Source organism: Ammodytes marinus (assembly GCF_949987685.1).
Source record: "Ammodytes marinus genome assembly, chromosome: 13".
NCBI classification, from domain to species: Eukaryota; Metazoa; Chordata; class Actinopteri; order Uranoscopiformes; family Ammodytidae; genus Ammodytes; species Ammodytes marinus.
The window spans coordinates 29,958,230-29,977,827 of record NC_137217.1 but is presented as its reverse complement, the minus strand read 5'-3'; the positions used below and the strand labels follow the sequence as shown (position 1 = coordinate 29,977,827).

The 19,598-nt window shown below is 39.6% G+C and overlaps 2 protein-coding genes across 2 annotated transcripts in view; one reads left to right on the top strand and one right to left on the bottom strand.

The window, feature by feature from the left end:
* Positions 1-3,925: 3,925 nt before the first annotated feature.
* LOC307259717 (fucolectin-1-like) lies at positions 3,926-6,760 on the bottom strand (the record flags this gene model as incomplete). Its single annotated transcript, XM_080039662.1, has 4 exons — positions 3,926-4,076; positions 4,226-4,272; positions 6,335-6,573; positions 6,694-6,760. 4 exons carry the CDS (start codon positions 6,758-6,760, stop codon positions 3,926-3,928), a joined length of 504 nt encoding a protein of 167 aa, XP_079895788.1.
* Positions 6,761-10,905: 4,145 nt separating this feature from the next.
* Positions 10,906-19,598, top strand: part of smarcc1a (SWI/SNF related BAF chromatin remodeling complex subunit C1a) — a 31,506-nt gene continuing 22,813 nt past the window's right edge. The window contains exons 1-9 of the mRNA XM_080039661.1: positions 10,906-11,118; positions 13,581-13,700; positions 14,112-14,197; positions 15,176-15,257; positions 16,011-16,103; positions 16,535-16,604; positions 17,020-17,089; positions 17,555-17,630; positions 17,925-18,050. Of these exons, the coding sequence (XP_079895787.1) occupies positions 10,930-11,118; positions 13,581-13,700; positions 14,112-14,197; positions 15,176-15,257; positions 16,011-16,103; positions 16,535-16,604; positions 17,020-17,089; positions 17,555-17,630; positions 17,925-18,050 (912 nt within the window). The 5' untranslated portion in view covers positions 10,906-10,929. The remainder of the gene's footprint in view (positions 11,119-13,580; positions 13,701-14,111; positions 14,198-15,175; positions 15,258-16,010; positions 16,104-16,534; positions 16,605-17,019; positions 17,090-17,554; positions 17,631-17,924; positions 18,051-19,598) is intronic.

Here is a 19,598-nt window from a genome sequence, read left to right as displayed (position 1 = left end):
GATTTGGCTAATGGTGCCCCCTGAGCCACTAACTTACCCCACCTTTTCTTACCTGTATATTGCTATTATTTGTTTTTCAAGTTGGATAGTCAACACATAAATACATATGTGTTTATATAATACTTACGATACGTGTAAACTGAACATGTCCCCAAGAGGAGCAGCAAAAGAAAGACCAACATGTGTTTCATGACTCTGGTTGAGGCAGACAAGAGATAAAACTATTATGAGAATTAAAGCTGCAAATGCCTTTTCCAAGTTCATGTTGACTTTTTTTCTGATGGCCAACAAGATGGAAGAAAGAGACTTTGCAGAAATCATCTTAAATGGAGAATATTTGAGAAAAGTTCTGAATGCATTCATGAAATTAATAAAATTAGAGAAATAGGAAATTGCAATGCTTACCCTGATTCCAATGATCCAGCCTCTATGATAAAATCCCTTAAAACCAAGCTTTTTATGCAAACTCTCCCTCAAGTCAATTATTAATAAGGATAAAGTTCAACAAGTGAGCTATCCAATCACATCCATCATGCAGTGTACTCCCATGCACCTCTGGACTATGGCACTTGAACATGATAGACTGAAACATGGTGATTACACAAGAACATCATCATTACACTGTGAATGTAGGTGCTTCAATGCACTGAAGACACATCTATTAAGAGCACACTCCCAGTATCAGGATCATCCTATACCACAGAAAAATGTGTTCCAATGTCAACTTTGTGATTTCAAAGAGCCATGTGCGGATATTTGTAATATATTATCGCAATCAGACAGATATTATCGATGACTAAAAATTGCCATTTTCCTTAGGTCTTTATAACGATGAGTTTGAGGCTGCAAACCCTCTTTGGACCTCTAAAAACTAAAACTCCTGTCTCAACCCAACACAGTTTCACCTTCTACTGTAGGTAGACTGTCAAAACATGTGGGTACATCTTCAGGATGTAGTGCTTCTTGAGAAGCATGGTCTAAGCTAGATTTGGGAAAAATTGGATTTAGTGTCAAAGGAACTATTTTGTATATTGCAGAACATAATTTGGCTACTAATTCAAGGATTACAAGAAGGTTTTGTCCCTCATAATACATGTTGCTTTTGCATGGCCAGACTAGTCACTTCTGCTTGCGAACAAGAAAAAAGACCATAATCGGCCGGTGTGGGAAGTGGAGTGGGATGCCCAGTCTAAGAGCAAATGTCTTTGCCCTAATTTTGTATTTATTTAGGTCTCATGTGGCTCTCTTCACATGTGTCCTTCTCTTTATACATTTTCCTTTACGTAATTTTATGTTGCCTTGTGAAGGGAGCCTGAGACTCAAGAAGAATATGACAAATAAATGATCTTGATCTCCAAAAGAACAACATTTCACACGTTAATGTGTTAGCTTCATGGGCCATCCATCCATCTTTCTGCAAACCGACCTATCCCAGGTCAGGTCGAAGGGGCAACCGCTCCAGCAGGGGACCTGAAAATTCCTTTTTCCCATTTCTGACTGGGGGATCCCGAGGTGTTCCCAGGCCAGTGTGGAGATATAATCTCTACACCTAGTATTAGGTCTTCCCGCTCCCAGCTAGACGTGCCTAAAACTTCTTCTAGGAAGGTGCGCAGAGGGCATCCTGACCAGATCCTTATTATCACGGATGAATTAGCTTCTCACCCTATCTCTAAAGGAGATGCCAGCCACCCTCCTGAGAAAACCCATTTCGGCTGCTTGTACACAAATCTAGTTATTTCGGTCATGACCATAGGTGAAGTTAGGAACCTTCGAGTAGGTAAGTAGGTGCTCGAGTGCTTCCAGCTTAGTTTTCTTTTCGTGAGGTAAAGTGAGCGTTAAACCACCCCCGATTCTCAGATTATTTGGCTGATCTCATTCTCCATTGTTCCCTAACTCGCGGACAAATATCCCAAGGTACTTGAACTCCTTAACTTGGGGTTAGGACTCTTTCCTGACCTGGCGTAGGCAATCTATTGGTTTCCTATTGAGAACCATGGCCTCAGATTTAGAGGTGCTGATCCTCATCTCAACCGCTTCACAATCGGTCGCAAACCAAAACAGTGAGAGCTGAAGGTCACAGATGATGTCATCAGGACCACATCATCTGCAAACCACAGCGATAAGATCCTTAGCCCACCGAACTGCAACCCCTCCCCACCACGACTACGCCTCGATATCCTGTCGATGAATATTACAAACAGGATTGGTGGTAAAGTGCCGCTCTGGTGGATGCCAACCTCCACCCGGAACGAGTCAGACTGCCCAGAACCCGGACACAGCTCTCGCTTTGCGTGTACAGAGTTTGGATGGCCCTGAGAAGAGACCCCCTCACCTCACACTCGTACAGCACCCCATACAGAATCCCCTGGGTTCTCCAGATAAATGAAAAAATGTGTAGGCCTGATGGGCATACTCCCAGCCCCCCTCCAAGATCCTAGCAAGAGTGAAGAGCTGATCCATTGTACTCATGGCCAGGACAGAATCTGCATTATTCTTCTTTCACATTGACTTTGCTGTCACTTTCTGTGTGGACCCCAGGAAGACTAGCGACCATTTTGTGGAAGCTAATGGGGATCCAAATAAAGAATAAACTTTCGGCCCAACCCTCATTTCACCTTGGAGTAGACTTTACCAGGGATGCAGCTTTATGTGCATACTTTTTAATTAGCAGACCCAGGCTAGCTGTTTTTCCCCCACTTCCAGTACTTGATAAGCTGAGCTAATCACCTCCTGGCTTTAGCGTCATACTCAAACTGATATGAACGTGGGGTCAATCTTATCATCTAACTCTCAGCAAAGAAAACAAATTCATTTTATTTCCCAAACTGTCAGACTGTTCCTTTTAATTGTTAGCACTATGGCTACAGTGCAAAAGGTCTATTATACCTGAAGAATAATACACCTTTTGCACTGTTTTTGGACTCATAGTTAAAACAGGACGTACAATATGGTTTAGGTGCCACAATTTCAACAGGAAATTTCTTCAAAAGTCCAGTTTCAGATACAGTTGCTAATGTAAGGGTTAGCCATGTTGAGTTATAGTTAGAGGGAACAATGAAACATGTATAGATCAATCAACACACTTTGTGAAGATAGTGCTTATGATTTAAACATATATCCTGAAATATTAGAAGCAATAGAAGAATGAGATCAGGAGATAATACATTTTTACAAATGACAACAAAGACATGGCCGGTTATAGTTATTGTTTCAGTTTATTTGACACAATATCAACAAATACAAAAGTACTAAGAAAGTTAATTAAATTAAATATACATGTCATTTTCTATTTCAACTTTTTCTTCTTTTCTCTTTTTTATTGAGGTTCTGGAAACAAATACACCTACTTCAAGTATGTAACTACCTAAACAAACAGGATACAAAACGGAAAGGGAAAAAACAAATACCACTAGCTCCACATAACTATATACAACATATGAGGATACCTTATCATTACTTATAAGGTAGAACACTTGTGAGTCCAGAGGGGTCCTATTATATCTTACTAAATCCCTCAACAAGGTGTAGTCAAATCAAGGGTGTAGGTATTTTCAAGGGGGACTATTCTCAAGCTAATTTTATTTCTCTTTGTATGTGATCAACCTTCATTTTTGCTCTATGACCTACGACCTAACAAACTACTTTTTATTCAGCATAACCCAACCTGTTCGGTGGTGGACACCAAACCACAACTAAAATCAAATGTTGGATTTGCATTGATCAAGCTATAACAAAGCTTGTTTAGGAGTTCTTCTGCCCCCTAATGGTAAAAAAATATATACATGTATTAATGCAGCTTTAACATGCTTTCTCTAGTAATGGTCATATAGTCAGTGAATCTTAATCTATAATTGCAACATAGCCCTGTACTATAACTTCACCCTAAACATCTACAACGTGAAATGTCATTATTATACATTTTGCCTTAATCCAGTCTGGAGCCATACACCTCCACCTCACACAGCGACAGGTACGTTGTTCGTCCAGGAACGACTACGTTAACGTAACGACCGTCCATTCCGTTACACTGGAAGACTTCTGTGAAACCTCCAGCAATGGTTCTGATCACAGCACACCTAACAGAAGAAAAATATACATTAAGTCCTCGAATAGTCAAATTAATAAACTGAAAATAAACATGTACATGTGTGGTTGTAACGTGACAAAATGTGGAAAAGTTCAAGGGGTATGAATACTTCCGCAAGCCACTGTAACTGTTAAATACCTGGGATTGTTGTTGCCATTGTTGTCAAGAGAATCTCCAACTCGGATCTCGCCTCCATTGATCCATGTGGGGGCACCGACGTAGTTGGTGATGTTAACAGAAAACACTTTGTGGGTTTTGCCAAGGTCCACTCTCCACCAAGGGTTTGCATTGTTCCCGGTGTGAGTGCAAGAACTCTCGGCCCAGTTAGCTCTACGATCCCCATCTATGGCGTTATATGCTGTGCCTGTTGAATGCAGCGTCGACTGTGAGGCCTTCCCTTGCAATGCCAGGTTCTCTCCTGCACAACAAGGACACAGATGCAAACATCAACACTGACACCAAATCACTTAACTTTTCTTTTTACTATACTACATATAGTATGCTGGTTTGTATACTGCAAAATTCAACTGGATGCATTGGATAAATGTGCAACTTAGTTTGAGACACATTTGAGAACAACTTTGCAAAGGAGATCAATTTTGTTGCACAATGAAGAGATTCTGATTCTGATATAGTAGTCCTGTATAGTCCTATGCCATACCAGAACAGGCATTCTATTCTCACCAGTTGGGGCATGGTACCCAAAAACTTCCACTTCGCAGAGTGACAGGAACTTTGCCGGACCGGGAAGATACACAGTCACATAACGTCCCTCCACACGTCTGCTGAAAGTTATTCTTAAAGTCCTGCCTAATGGGATACTAGGAATAACAGCAACCCTAAAAGGAAGAGAGAGAGAGAGAAGTACACACATTTAATTTGGTTTGGAAATCAAATATATACAGCTCAAGTCTGTTCCAGCCTCCACCTATGCGATCTCAGACTCCCACGCAATAGAAAAAGCAGGAAGTGACCACACAAAATACCTTATGTAACACAATGGATCCTTAACAAAACCCTTAAAAAAAACTGTATCATATTGCTTTAGGACTAAGATTTCTATTGTAAAATAAGCAGAATACATAATGGAATAGACCAAGCAGTACACAATTACATCGATAGAACTGTAGGAGCCAAAGTTTCTTGCGTGGTCAGGATTTACTGTCATTGAGAGACAACAACAAAAAAAAAGAGTATTCCGGTAAGGCTTTATTTGTTTTTATCCCTTCTTGGTAATCATTTACAGAAATCAATTAAGCAAACTAAATCTGTTGCGTTACAGTGAGGTTAAACATACTCTTCTCATCTAGTGTATGAATTCAGAAAATGAGGGAAGCAGATTGCAAGTCCAAAACACAAAAGCATGTCCAGAGAGTATGATCATTACTTAAAAATATATATATATATAAAGAAGCTTTTTTTAGTTTGCATGTGTGCATACATGTCCCTATTAAACTGTTTGAAACAAAATGTAGCTCTTAAGCAATACAGGGTTTCTCTTTATTTCTCAATATGACTTTTTGTTGTTCATACTAATCAATTTGAACAGCTGATATATGTATTTTTTTTTTACCATTTTTACATCTTTTACGACCAGAAATCAAGGTTAAATTTGATCTCACAAGAAAAGAAAAAAAACTATTCTTTGCATTTTGCCACTTATGTGTCAAAGCAATTGGCATTTGACAATTTTCTAAAATAGTGTTTGACTTTTTCTGTTTTTTTTTTTTTTTTTTTAACCTTTATTTATACAGGTAAATCCCATTGAGACCGAAGACTCTTTTACAAGGGAGACCTGTTTTCCTTTCCCACGTTACCATTCACTCACACACATTCATACACCAATAGCAGGCTAACTATCGACATTCACACGAGGCAAGGTGGGTGAAGTGTCTTGCCCAAGGACACAACAACCATGACACAAGTGGCAGGGCGGGGATCGAACCTCCAACCCTTTGATCATCGGCCGACCCGCTCTACCAACTGAGTCACAGTCGCCCCTGTTGACCGAACTAACTTCCATTGCCGACCAAGAAGAAAAATGGAGAACGATGTATTGTAATGTTCGACTGACATTAGTTTTGCAGGAGGGCCCGTGTTATAATGTGTGATAATGGATATTTTGTGTGCTGTATCTTTGCATGTGGGTCGTACAGTATATGGTTTAGATCTGACATACAGCAGGATGTGGGTAACTTACACTGGGTTTGCTGCACCATTGTCCTGCAGAGAATTTCCGATGTGAACCTCCGCCCCGTTAATCCTCTCGGGGCAGCAGTCTCCTCGGTTGGTGATGGCGATTGAGGTGACGATGTAAGAATCCAGCAGGTCGACCCTCCACCACGGGTTGTTCTGTTGGAGGGTCATACTGCACGACCCACTATTAAAGATGGGGTCGCGGTTCCCATCGATAGCATTGGAGGCAGAGGCTAAGATGTGATTCAGACGGGTCGACTGGGTTGCCTTTCCACGCACCGCCACATTTTCTATGAGAGAGATTGATAGATGAAAAACAAGTTAAAATGGAAAAGAAAAAAATGCACATTAACTTTTCTTTGATGTTAAATACCAAACATTGGACAGATAGGCTATTGCTTCATACTTACGATAAGCGCTGGCCGAGTGCGTGCCCAGCAAAAGGAGCTGCAGAAGCAAAACGGAGCCGTGTTTCATTTTTCTGGGCGAGAGAGACGAGAGAGTCAGTAACAGAATAACACTCAAGAAAATGCACAAAGAAAAATACATTCAAAAACTGAATTAACTGTTTCCAAGATGAATGACTGGTGGCAAATAAGAAATCATATGTTTCTATAGCCTCAAATGTAAAATTGTAAATATGCTCCTAACATTGCAATTTAAAAGTACAATTGTTCAAACACAAACATACCTTGACTTGGAGAGTGAACTCAGAATAGGACGAAGTAGCTGCTGTTTTCCGGCTGTGTTGTTGATGAATGTGATTTGCTATGGACGGCACAGGGATATTTATGTGCGTCCTACGGCGTCTTATCATGACACGTGCAGTTGTTTATTGATGATTTACAGTAACACATGTGCACGTCTGTCTTACCCTTGAATCTTGATTAGACTCATTTAGTTTATCAAGCAGACCGGGGATGGGCACCTTTTGATGATGTTTTTGAAGTCGCTGTTTTTTTTCTGCTGCAGTCCTGGCTTTGTTATTGTAGCTGCAATATTCAATACTTCATTTCATTGCATAGCATATCTTTATTTATATCAGGGACCATGAACGAAATGCATACATCTCAAGAAATATGAGTTATGCCAAGGAGCAGATGTAGCTTCAAGCCAATTTCCATTTTATACACAGAAACAATTAAATACACAACAACCTTTGACATCCATGAGGGCTTATGCACGCACACACACACACACACACACACACGCACGCACGCACACACACACACACACACACACACACACACACACACACACACACACACATTAATAAGGTCACTTTAACTTTGGCAGCTACTAATAACAGGTGGGAGTCTGCTCATTAAAACATTAAAACATCCGGCAATAAAAGAAAGGGCAAAGGAGTCAAGACCACACAAATAATTCAGTGACCTTTATTTCAACATGAGACACTGAGGTTGCCCATTATTTTCAGTGATGACAAGCAACATAATAAACAAGTGTAACTCGGGGAACCTTAAATGTCTTCTAATGTGTTTTATGTATTTTAATCTTGCCCCTGTAAAGCACTTTGAATGGCCTTGTGTTTGAATTGTGCTATATAAATAAACTTGCCTTGCCTTGCCTTGCCTTGCCTTAAGCAGGAGCAGCTCTCTAGAATGGGTACGACTCAGTATTCCAATCAAGCATCTCGGAGAGTAAAAAAAAAACATATAGATAAATTAAACAATAAATGAAGTGTATTTAATACAATACAACTTTAATTGATGCAAAACTGTTAACAACACAATAGTTTCCTGTATGTCAGAGAGAAGGAGCAGCTAAGTACCAATGAAATGCTTTTTGTCTTTGGCTGTATTGAGGAAAAGATGAGTGGATTAAATCTCAGCCTAATTGAGCAGTTGTGTATTGTTTTTATTTGAAGCAGCTGACAAGCATCAAGTCCAATGCTTCTTGTATTTATGTTTTTTTTTATGTGAAGCAACACACTTCATTACTGTGCACCAAACACATTTACCCTCTGGACAATCAAAGATGGAGGCAGCAAAATCAGTGAATATCTCCTCACAATCCACTACCTGTCTTTACTGTGTGCACGCTGAAAATAAATCTGGTGTTAATATACAGCCTAGGCTCTGTAATCTGATATGTAATCAAAGGGGGCCCATTGTAGCTGCCAACATGCCCGAGCCTAGGCTGAGTATCAACACTGGACTTTTCTATTAGGGCATAGACAGTATGGACGGGTTAGTCGATCGAGAGTAGATATTCACAGATTTTGACAACAAGCATTTTTCCTGAATCACTGATTCCACCTTTAAAGGAATAGTTCAACATTTTAAATGTGTTTTCTTTTTGCCCCACTCTGCGGCTTCAACAAGCTCACAGGAGCATTAGGTGATGTTTATAAAGTGTATCTTTTGACCTGCTCCCCCTGACTACCAGTGTTTAATCCAAGCTATCCTGGATGACCTGGATACCTTTGCCCCATTTCTATATCACAAACACACACACAGTTACAGGAACGGTTTCGGTCACCTTTTCTTGAGCCGCAGAGTAAGGCAAAAAGCTAAACATTCAAAATGTTAAATGTTTCCTTTAAAAAATTTGAAGCTGGTGTAAAAAGCCTTAAATGGACAAAATAACAAACTCTTCCTCATGCCAAGAGTCTGAGAGATACCAGGGGACATGTTGACTGTGGTTATAGTTTAACAGGCTTACTGCAACAACACACACATAGAAAAAACGTGACACGTGTATTTGCCAACTTTCTCTTTCCCGTCAATTCCCGAAAGTGTTCTTCCTGCTCAGATAAACACAGAGATAAGAAACTGAATATTAGAGAATAACATCGTTGCTGGTTCGTTGCCAGGACGATCATATAAGTCACGGCCCCGACTTCCTCGTGTGATTAGATAAAGCAAGACTGCACTTTGCATTGAAGATTGTAATTATTAATGCTGACAGGAGACCATAACAATTGAAACCACACGTGAGTCTAATCAGATCAGTTTTACTTGAATAGCCCAATATCACAAATAGACATTTGCCTCAGTGGGCTTTACATTCCATACAGTATGACACCCCTCTGCCCTTAGACCCTTTGCTCGGCTGAGAAAAAAACTCCCGGTAAAAAAAACTTTACCGGGATTAAAATATTGAGAAATCTCAGGGAGTGGAATCATAATCAAGATGAAAAGGTCATATAAATACTATAAAACAACAACTGATTAGGGAAGACTTGGAAATGTGATAGATTTATGTACGCATGGTTAATAATTGGCATGGGTTTTGGATTAATATAATCATATGGAAAGTGATTGAGCTTAATGTATTGGCTGAATTAATATGCAATCAGAGTGAATGCTATAGGTTTTCTTTATTGTTCTACAGTAGACAACTTGTAAACACTAAACTAAATGTGCCTATAGGCTTCATTGTATCATGAAACTCAAAATAATGCATAACATGTGTATTTCTTCTTGGTGAGCTTACATTGAACATTTTACTGTTTTATAATACAGTGGGATTGAGTGGGCATTAGTCTTTAGTGTGTTGGTGGGTGTGTCTAACAGGGAAACAGATAAGAATGCTTTTTATGTCTATTAAAGCTGGGGTATATGATTTCTGATTGGTCAAAGTTAACATGAGCTGTACACTTTGACCAATCAGAGTGAGGCTCCGATTCTCTGTTCTTATTGGCTGTTGGTACTGTCCATTCACTTTGGCATAATTTTGTTGGCATAGAACGTGTCAGGGAGGGACCATAGGGGAGGGACCAAAGAGAACAAGTGGAGCGGTTGAGGTATTTGGATTCGAATCTCTATCCCAACTGCCATTTTCTCCCCAAATCCTCCACCCCAGCTTTAAAATGTGAATTGTTTATCAAATATGAAAGCAAATATAATAACAAAAAAGTAGCCTTTAAAAACAGATACTTTTTTTAATTGTATAACTATATTGATTAAATGAGCAATACAGTAGAAATCCATATAGGCTTTCTTTTAAAGACTATCTGTGCCAAATCATTCAACAACATATATTTTGCCAATATATATATGTCTTAAAGTATGGCTGCTGGAATCTCAAAACTGTTCACACAATCTATCATAGATTTTAATTTAATTTAATTTTAATTTTATTTTTTAACATTATTTGAATAATTGTTTTTACTCACTTGTTCTGTCGGTTGCATGTTTTTTTTTTGTTTTTTTAAGATTGTCTGTTTTTATTTATGAGTACACGCATATGTTTGTTTCATGTGATTGGTGTCGACCAATCAAGGGACAAAGGATGCAAATTAGCACTTGCTACAATCCTGTATATTTACATGTAAATGTCTATTAATATGCAATGTCCCTTTAAATAAACTTAAACTTAAACATATTCATACAGTTGATTATGTACATTTCGAAGAAAGGACTTGTTAGGATAGGATACGTTTTCTTTGTGTTGCTATCCAAAGGGACAGGGTGGCACCTTTCTTTATATGTCCATGGGTGGCACTGCCATCATTGTATATCTCCTGTACTATTTGCCTACATTTCCCATGAGCCCTTTAACGTCGAGGCTCGCGAGACCTGAAAAACTGTCAACACGGTCTGCGGCTGCGCAATATCATTCGAAAACTTGCCGTGGAGGAGAAAGACAGAAGAGCGCAGCGGACTGAGAGACAAAACACAATGGCGACGGCGGCGACAACGGCAGGCGGAGCGGGCTCAGGCGGACCAGCCACGGGCCCGGTTGGCGGAGCAGGGACCGCGGTGGGACGGAAGAAAGATGGCGGTCCGTCCACTAAATTCTGGGAAAGTTCGGAGACGATATCGCAGTTTGAGAGCGTTCGCCAGTGGATCGGGAAACACTACAAGAAGGTGAGCTAGCTCGATGCTACATGATGGCCCGCGTCAGGTCGGACACAATGGAGCTAGCTTCTCCCACACACACAGTTAACTATAACAGCTGTAGTTTAGACTGTTTATACGAACCGTTACCTTAGTTACAGGCGAAACGCAGCTTATGCATGTTCTAGTTATCGTGTTATAAAATACACAGGGCTTAGTTTATCTTGCGCGAAGCTTGTTTATTATTTAGCGAGCTAACTGTTAGCCTGCTAACTGTCCATTCAGTCTCGCTGCTAGTAGCATCACGCTCAGGAGGGAAATGTTTACAAACGAGAAGCAGATGACCGTTGCAGATCATTTATTTGTTCAACTCGACATAGAAACGTTTCTAAATGCACCAGATTAATGCAAAACTACCTAATCGGGCCCGAGAAGCTAACAGTAAAAACACAACACAAAGCGACCACCTCCTCTTAATGTAATAAAGACAGGGGTGATGTTTGCAGAATGTGGACGGGCTAAGCCGAACACTATTTACATCATGTGAGAAGAGGTTGAGGCGATGGAGGGCTAACTAATACCTGTTCATTCATCTGGACAACAGACTGCGGTTTAATATGTAACATTGAGTATGTTAACAGTAGGGGATATAGCCGAGACCCACGCTACTTTGTTATGAAGCTAATGTCTTTCAATGTGTGCGACAATGTTACGTATTGTCTTTTACTGTATGTTGTGAACAGGAAAATAATATTCTTTGCAGCATCAGAGAAACTGAGCAAATTGTTTACTAGAGATGGTGTCCTGTCGAGTTGTGCTGCTTTGCCAAAAATGAATGCAATGGGTTTTCGTTACCAATTGCATAAAAGCTCACAGTATTATGACATATTGTTAGTGTTTTTTTTTAATACAAACATGGGTATTCAGGCTATGCAACTTACTGTGAGAGCATTTTGACACTGTGTCTTGCTCCCTGTATAAAATCACTCTATATTGCACTACTTAACAATAAGGGGAGCATGTTTTAAAGCTACTAACTGCAGCATAGCCAGAGAGTACATGTAAATACTTCCATGTTTACAGGTCAAAATGCGATGCAAAAATGTTTTTTTTTTAAGATATAGAGATCACCATTACCAAAAGTCTCTAGATAGCAATAGCAGGTTGCAGAAATTGATGAGTGATTTAAAAACAGCTTAAGATTTGGGGTCTGCAAGGGTCTGCTTCCCTCGCCTGTCTTTATTTCTCGACTGACCCGTTCGCTATACATTATCCCTTACTTAATTAGGAACGTTTGAGTATCATTTGCAACAATTTAATTTTCCTTTGGGGATGAATAAGGCATCTGTCTGTCTGTCTGTCTGATCGCCACATTACATCATTGAGTCTATTTTGAAAGGGCATGGGTCATGTTTCATGCTGAATTGTAAGCAGGGTAGATTTTTGACATCACAGACAAAGCAGCATATGTGTTGGTCATTTAGTTAAACAAAGAATAGTCCACCCGTCAACTCATGCTCTCTCCAACCTGGCTTACACGCGCTGAGGTCATGTGAGCTTATGTTGAAAGAAAAAAAACCGACAAAGATTTGAATTGAATAAAAACCTGAATGAGGAATTGTGGATGCATTTGACTTGATGCTCGTCAGTTGCTTCAAATAAAAACAATACACAACTGTTCAAGTAACTTTTCAAACACAACCTGCAAAGCCTTCATCTTCCCAAATGCTAACCCAGGATGCAATGTTTACGTTCAATCACTGAACCTTAAACCGTTCAGTTGGATGTGTTTTTAACAACCAAAGTGGGTCAGTTGTTCTTGTTATTAATAGACCAGGTCTTGTGAGAGCTAATTTTCCTCTTTTTAGTTTGGTTTGTCCTATTTTTCCATTGTCAGATCATTATGATATTTTTGCAGAGCGGGAGTGAAAATGTTTCTGTAATGAATCTGATTACCAACAACAGAAATGAACGAAGCAGAACCGGTTACAAGGTTAAACAACAGGGCATACGGTACACATATTCGAAAAGTGACAGTTGTTTAGGGCAATAAAAACAGCATTGAAATGTACAAAAATACATATGGGTTCAGGTTGACATTAGGTGTGTGTGAGTGAGAGTGTCCCTGCGTTCCAATTCCCATAATTCCCTGCTATTTAGTATGCCTAAAAAAGATTTAGGATGTCCCAATACATGCACGTCAATTGTAGTATGCTGAAAATACATAAATGCCCCCACTAACTCCAATAGCATTTTGGAGTATTCGTCTTTATTCTTGACATTTCTCAACATAATGAAAAAAAAAATCTTCCTCATCTGATTTTTTCTCTCTCTCCTGTGGCCCTTAAACTCTTCTGTACTTTAGTATGTAGTGAAGTAAACAGGAAGAGTATGTGATTTGGAACGCTGTGTGTGTGTGTGTGTGTATGTTCGCTTGTATAGTTTCACTGATGTGTGTTAATGAATGTCTCTCTCTGTCTGTCTTGTCCCAGTATGTGCAGAACGACTCTCCCTCCAGTAAGTCTCTGGCTGGTCTGGTGGTTCAGCTGCTGCAGTTCCAGGAGGACGCCTTTGGACGAAGGGTCAACAATCCTGCTCTCACCAAGCTACCTGTAAGCACAACACACACACAGAAACAGACAGACAGACAGACACACACACACACAATGACACGGACACTCACTCTCTCGGTCTCTCACTCACACACACACAGACAGAAACACACACACACACACACACACACACACACACAGACAGAAACACTCACAGACACACATTCACACACACATCACACGCTCACTCTCTCACACACACACACCCACACACTCTCACTCACTCATAGACACACATTAACATTCACACAGACACATCACACACACAGTCTCACTCACACAGACACACAGACACGTGTATTCCTACTAAAAACTACATACATCTTGTGGTGTTTGTGTCTTTAAAAGAAATTCATAGCTATTGTTATTGCCAAAATACTTATCCTTATTGCCCCTCTTTTCTCTCGCTAGGCAAAGTGTTTCCTGGACTTCAAGGCAGGAGGCTCTCTCTGTCACATCTTGGGATCGGTCTACAAGTTTAAGAGCGAGCAGGGCTGGTGAGTTGACTTGTGAATATTTTCATGGACAGCCCTAAATAAAGGTTAAAGAACCTACTTCACCGGTGGAAATATGAAGGTGTATTGAACTCTGAGATCATATGCAGTATAAATGTGCAAACATTTTAGAAATCGGTTCATCCTATCCTGAGAAAAGGCAGAAAGAGTGTTTTATGGTCTCACTGTCTAACCCTACATTTTCCTTGAGTTGACTTGGGATACGTCAAAGTCAAAGTTTTGTATTGTCAGTTCTGATATATGCAAGACATACATCAGAATCGAAATGGCGTTTTATCTCTGACCCACGGTGCAGTAGGAAAGAAAAAAAAAATATATATAGAGTAGAATAAGATAAACATAAACAATATTTACATTAGATAAATACTAATTAGTGCAAGGATTTATTTTTGTACAATATAAAACAGTATGTATAAAATAGAATAGAGAGTAAAAAGTAGATCAGTTAAATTTAAATGTGCAATGTGATGATTCTTTTTCATGGACAGCCCGAAATAAAGGTTAACAGTGTTGACCCTTAACTGTGACCCTCACATAGTCGAGTTGTTCAGTCATGTGACATGTTGAAGAAATTCCGTCTTCTCACAAAAGTCTGCAATGATATTTGTTTTCTGGTTTTACACACTAGGACAGTTGTTGTTACTGTAGTGCATTACATGTCATTTGGCAGACACTTTTCTCCTAATCGACTTATAATGGGAGGCAGACTGACTTTCGCTGACTGAGAATCTAGCTCTGTTTTCCCGAACCAAAATCAGTGGTGTTGGGGCGCTCCGGTGGCATAGTGGATAGAGCACGTACCATATTGGCTCAGGCCTTCGTTGCACATAAAATTATCTTAAAAAAAAATGTTGTGGTGTTATTTTATACCTCCCTTGTTGTTAGCTGTTGTTTGTACTTAGCTGGACTGCTGCAACCACATCTCACTGTCTGTCTTGGTGTTTTTTCACCCTCTCCCAGGCGCAGATTCGACCTGCAGAATCCTTCCCGGATGGACAGGAACGTGGAAATGTTCTTAAACGTGGAAAAGAACTTGGTCCAGGTATAAACCACACCCACAAGCTGCTGATTTAATGAACTGTTCGGTGTCTATTTATTATTTTATTATTATTCTTTTGTTGTTGTTGTTGTGTTGTCCTGCTTGTTGTTTTTTGTATGAGACCAAAGACGAATCTCCACACCGTGGACAATAAAGATTTAACTAACTAACTAACTATTAGATCTATTTTTGTATTTATTTGAATACAGTTGAATGCTCTTACTGTAACTGCTCTGCAATGGAAGAAAAACCCTAATAAGATGTTCAAAAGCATTTTATACTTTTTTTTTTTTTTTTTTTTTTTTTTTATTAAAGATATTGTTTGGGCATTTTTATGCTTTATTGACAGTGCAATGGGGCAGAGAGGGGAGTGACATGCAGAGAACGACCGTGGGCGGGAATCGAACCCGGGTCTGCTGCTGGGCCCGGCCCGGGAGGGGGACGCCTTACCGACTGAGCTAAAGGCGCCCCCTTTTTATCATTTTAATTAGGTTTAATTTAAACCAGATTTTAGTACAATGTTTGATCACATTTATTATTTTTGGAGCCATAATTGCACTGTTTTCGTGAACTGACACCAATCTTTTATTTTTAAATTATTTTTTGATTAATTATATTGATATTTTTTTGTATCTTATGTGCAGTTTTTTACCAAACTACAGGGGTAGATAAATGACCACTGCTCATCTTTCTTTAACATCTTTTTCGAATATTTTATTTTATTTTATTGTAACTTTATTTTTTCTGTGCTTCTAGAACAACTGCTTGACCCGACCCACCGTTTTCCTGTCGCCGGACATCGAGCAGAAACAAGCCAGCAAGCTGAAAGACGTCATCAAAAGGCACCAGGTGAGAACTATTTTCCAAGCTAACGGCAAACTAGCCGGTGAAAGGATTTGTCAGTGACTCTTGGTGCTACCCTACTGTTCTTGTTTTTTTTTTCAATTTTATTAAAGTAGATTAACTGGATTATTTTCCTTCTTCTCTTTTTTTTATTGACTTTACTTTATTTGTTGTGTTTTAATTGCTTGAATGAATGACTTAGAGAAAGGTTTCTTTAATGTTGTTTCTATTACATTTTTCTGGCCTATTTTACCATTTTTAATTCCTCTGTTTATGATTTTATTTGATTGTATCATGTTTTATTGTATTTACCACGTTGATACACTGTTAAGGAAAAAGCTATACAAATAAAATTAGTATTATATTATAATGGCAATCTGTTTTGTATCTGCCTCTTTGGTTGTTTATGTATATTTCTTCCACTCTTTCCTCTCCAGGGCTCCATTACTGATGATAAGTCGAAGGCCACTCACCACATTTACCCCTCTCCATCCCAACAAGAAGAAGGTAAGCTAGGTTTAATTATCTCCTTTGTGTTTTATTTATTGTATCAAAATGTTGTAATTATTATAAATTAAAGGTGGGCGTACCCATGACAGGCATTAAGAAAAACTATATAAAAATAGCATTCTTTGCACTGATGGTCTCGTTTGCTGTTACATGTAGTTTATGATCTTCAGAGGAAAAATTAGAAACAAATGTTAGCTTAGCAAATGTTACTGGTAAACTTATAAAAAATTATTTTTTAATAAGTGTATAACTCAATATTTTGTGTGTGTGTGTGTGTGTGTGTGTGTGTGTGTGTGTGTGTGTGTGTGTGTGTGTGTGTGTGTGTGTGTGTGTGTGTGTGTGTGTGTGTGTGTGTGTGTGTGTGTGTGTGTGTGTGTGTGTGTGTGTGTGTGTGTGTGTGTGTTTTTTGCAGAGGAGTGGCTCCGTCCGGTCCTGAAGAAAGACAAGCAGGTGCTGGTGCACTGGGGACTCTCTCCAGACAGGTGAGCGGGGTTTGAAAAGCCAGATTTAAACATCCTCCTTCCGTTTTGTCCGTCTAAACATATTATACATTTCTTGATATGAAAATTAACTGAAAGAATGGTTCTTTTCACACCTTATAACATACAGACAACATGTCAGTTAAAGGCCTATTTCACCGGTGGGAATATGAAGGTGTATTGAATTCTGAGATCCTCTGAGATATCTCACTGTCTAACCCTACATTTCTCTTTCTGTGACATCACAGAAAGAGAAATGTAGGGTTAGACAGTGAGACCATAAAACACTCTTTCTGCCTTTTCTCAGGCTAGGATGAACCAATTTAATTTTTTTTTGCACATTTATACTACATAGGATCTCGGAATTCAATACACCTTCATATTCCCACCGGTGAAATAGGCCTTTAATTGATGTTGTGTGAATTTCTGACTGGCTTGTTGTTTATTTTGTCTTTATTGTCCCGTTAGCTATGACACCTGGGTCTCAGCCAGCGAGGTGGATGGAGATGTGGAGGACCCTCCCAGCACTGACAGACCCTGGAAGGTGAGCACAGAGCAGGAACCTTTAACAAGTATATGAACTATTTCTTCTTAGAGAAAATAAGAAGAAAAATTAATACTTTACAAATAACATTGTAAGGTTTTAGGGTTGCTTCTTTGTTTAGAACGTAGGTTGTATTGAGTGAAATCGTGATGTGTTCAAGCGCTGTTTGTTAAAAATAATTATTTGGTAAGGTAGCAGTGACGCCGTTTCTATTTGGAATAAGGGCAGCAGTAGATTCTAGTAGGGTAAAGAATGAATAATAAACGTCCACTCTCCCTCCCTGTCCCCCTCCAGGTTCACGCTAAGTGGGTTTCAGACACGGACGCCTACAACGAATGGATGAATGAAGAAGATTATGAGGTGGACGAGAACAAGAAGCCTGTCAACTTCCGCCAGAGGATCTTCCCCAAAGAGGAGGAGGTAGGAGGGGCTTGTGTGTGTGTGTGTGTGTGTGTGTGTGTGTGTGGATCTGTGCTGTGTGTGTGTGTGTGTCAGCCGCAGTTTGGGCTGGGTATAAACGTTCAATACAACAGAAATGCCTCAATACTCCATCAAAAAATGTGGAGTATTAGAAATTTCTAGTATTGAAAAATTCCAAGATATAAAAGTGTTGGTGATTGATTGGCCGTGTGGAGCTGCAGCGTCTCAGGAGATAAGGCATGTGTGGTTATCTGAAGGCCAGGACACACCAGTCCGACTCGTTCCGACTACCCAAAAAATGGAGTCGCCGTTTCAGGAAGCTCCAGTCTTCTCGTCGCGGCCAAAAAACACACCGAGACGACTGCTTATTTTCCGTACGCTCTGCGCGGGACGTAATGTCTCCACAACAGCAGGCGGCGCTAATCTGTATTGTGGCCCGAAAAAATACGAAAGCCGGAAATGATGGGACAGCTCTCTAGAGCATAAACATAGATAGAAATACGTATTTATATTTATGGACCATAAGAGCACAATTTTTAGCAGAGAGTGTCGAGCATGGTGTCGAGCAGTCAACAAGGGTTGATGCATGTGAGTACTCTCAAAACGAAACGAACAAACACATTAAAACGATGGCTAGCTGTTGTTAGCTGTTTGTGCTACCCGCCTCACTTCCGGGCTTCACTGATTCGCTAGCCCTCCACCAATCAAATTGCTCCAAATGAAAGACAGTCGGCCGCCGATTGAACATGTCGGCCGACGTCACGGCACACACCAAACAGATTCGTGTCCCGACCCCCTACCGACACTACGACGGCGATTATCTGGCCGGTGTGTCCTGGCCTTAAAGGCAGTTACTACAATTTCGGCTTATTTTAAGTATTATTTTTGGATATTTTGAAAATGTTTTTTACTATAATGTGTAATGTCATCTTGTTAAAACTGATTTAAAATTGGTATCAAAGAATATATTGTTCAGGAACCTGTATCGATATATTGTTAAAAACATTTAAAGATACCCAGCCCTAGACGCAATAGAGCTAGAAAGCAATGTTCTTTGTTATATCAGTGACACCTTTGCTGATTTTTATCCCACATGATAAGTGTTATAACCAACCAGCAGAACACATTGAATGTTCCAATTGGCTTTTAAATATAAAGCTGGTCAAATACTGAAGAAAATAAGTTGTTTAATTGTATGTTGAAGTGTGTTTTTGCTGCGAGTTCTTGTTGCATGTGGCTATGTCTCGTGGATTGTGCGTCGTTCTCCTTTGTCTTGCTTCTGTCTGTCTGTACGTCTGTCCGTCTGTCTGTCCGTCTGTCTGTCTGTCTGTCGCGCATCCTTTCCAAACCTTTCCTCACTCTTTGTCTCCACCTTATGTAAATTAGGGTTTCTGTCTATGTTTAGGGAAATTATTATTATTTAAAACAGTTTCCAGGATACAATATCTGAACAAAAGCTGGTCAACTAGAATCAGTTTACTTGCCATGAGTTACTTACTTTCAAATTGGCAAAAGCTTTCACATAACTTTATTTAGATGGTATTTGAT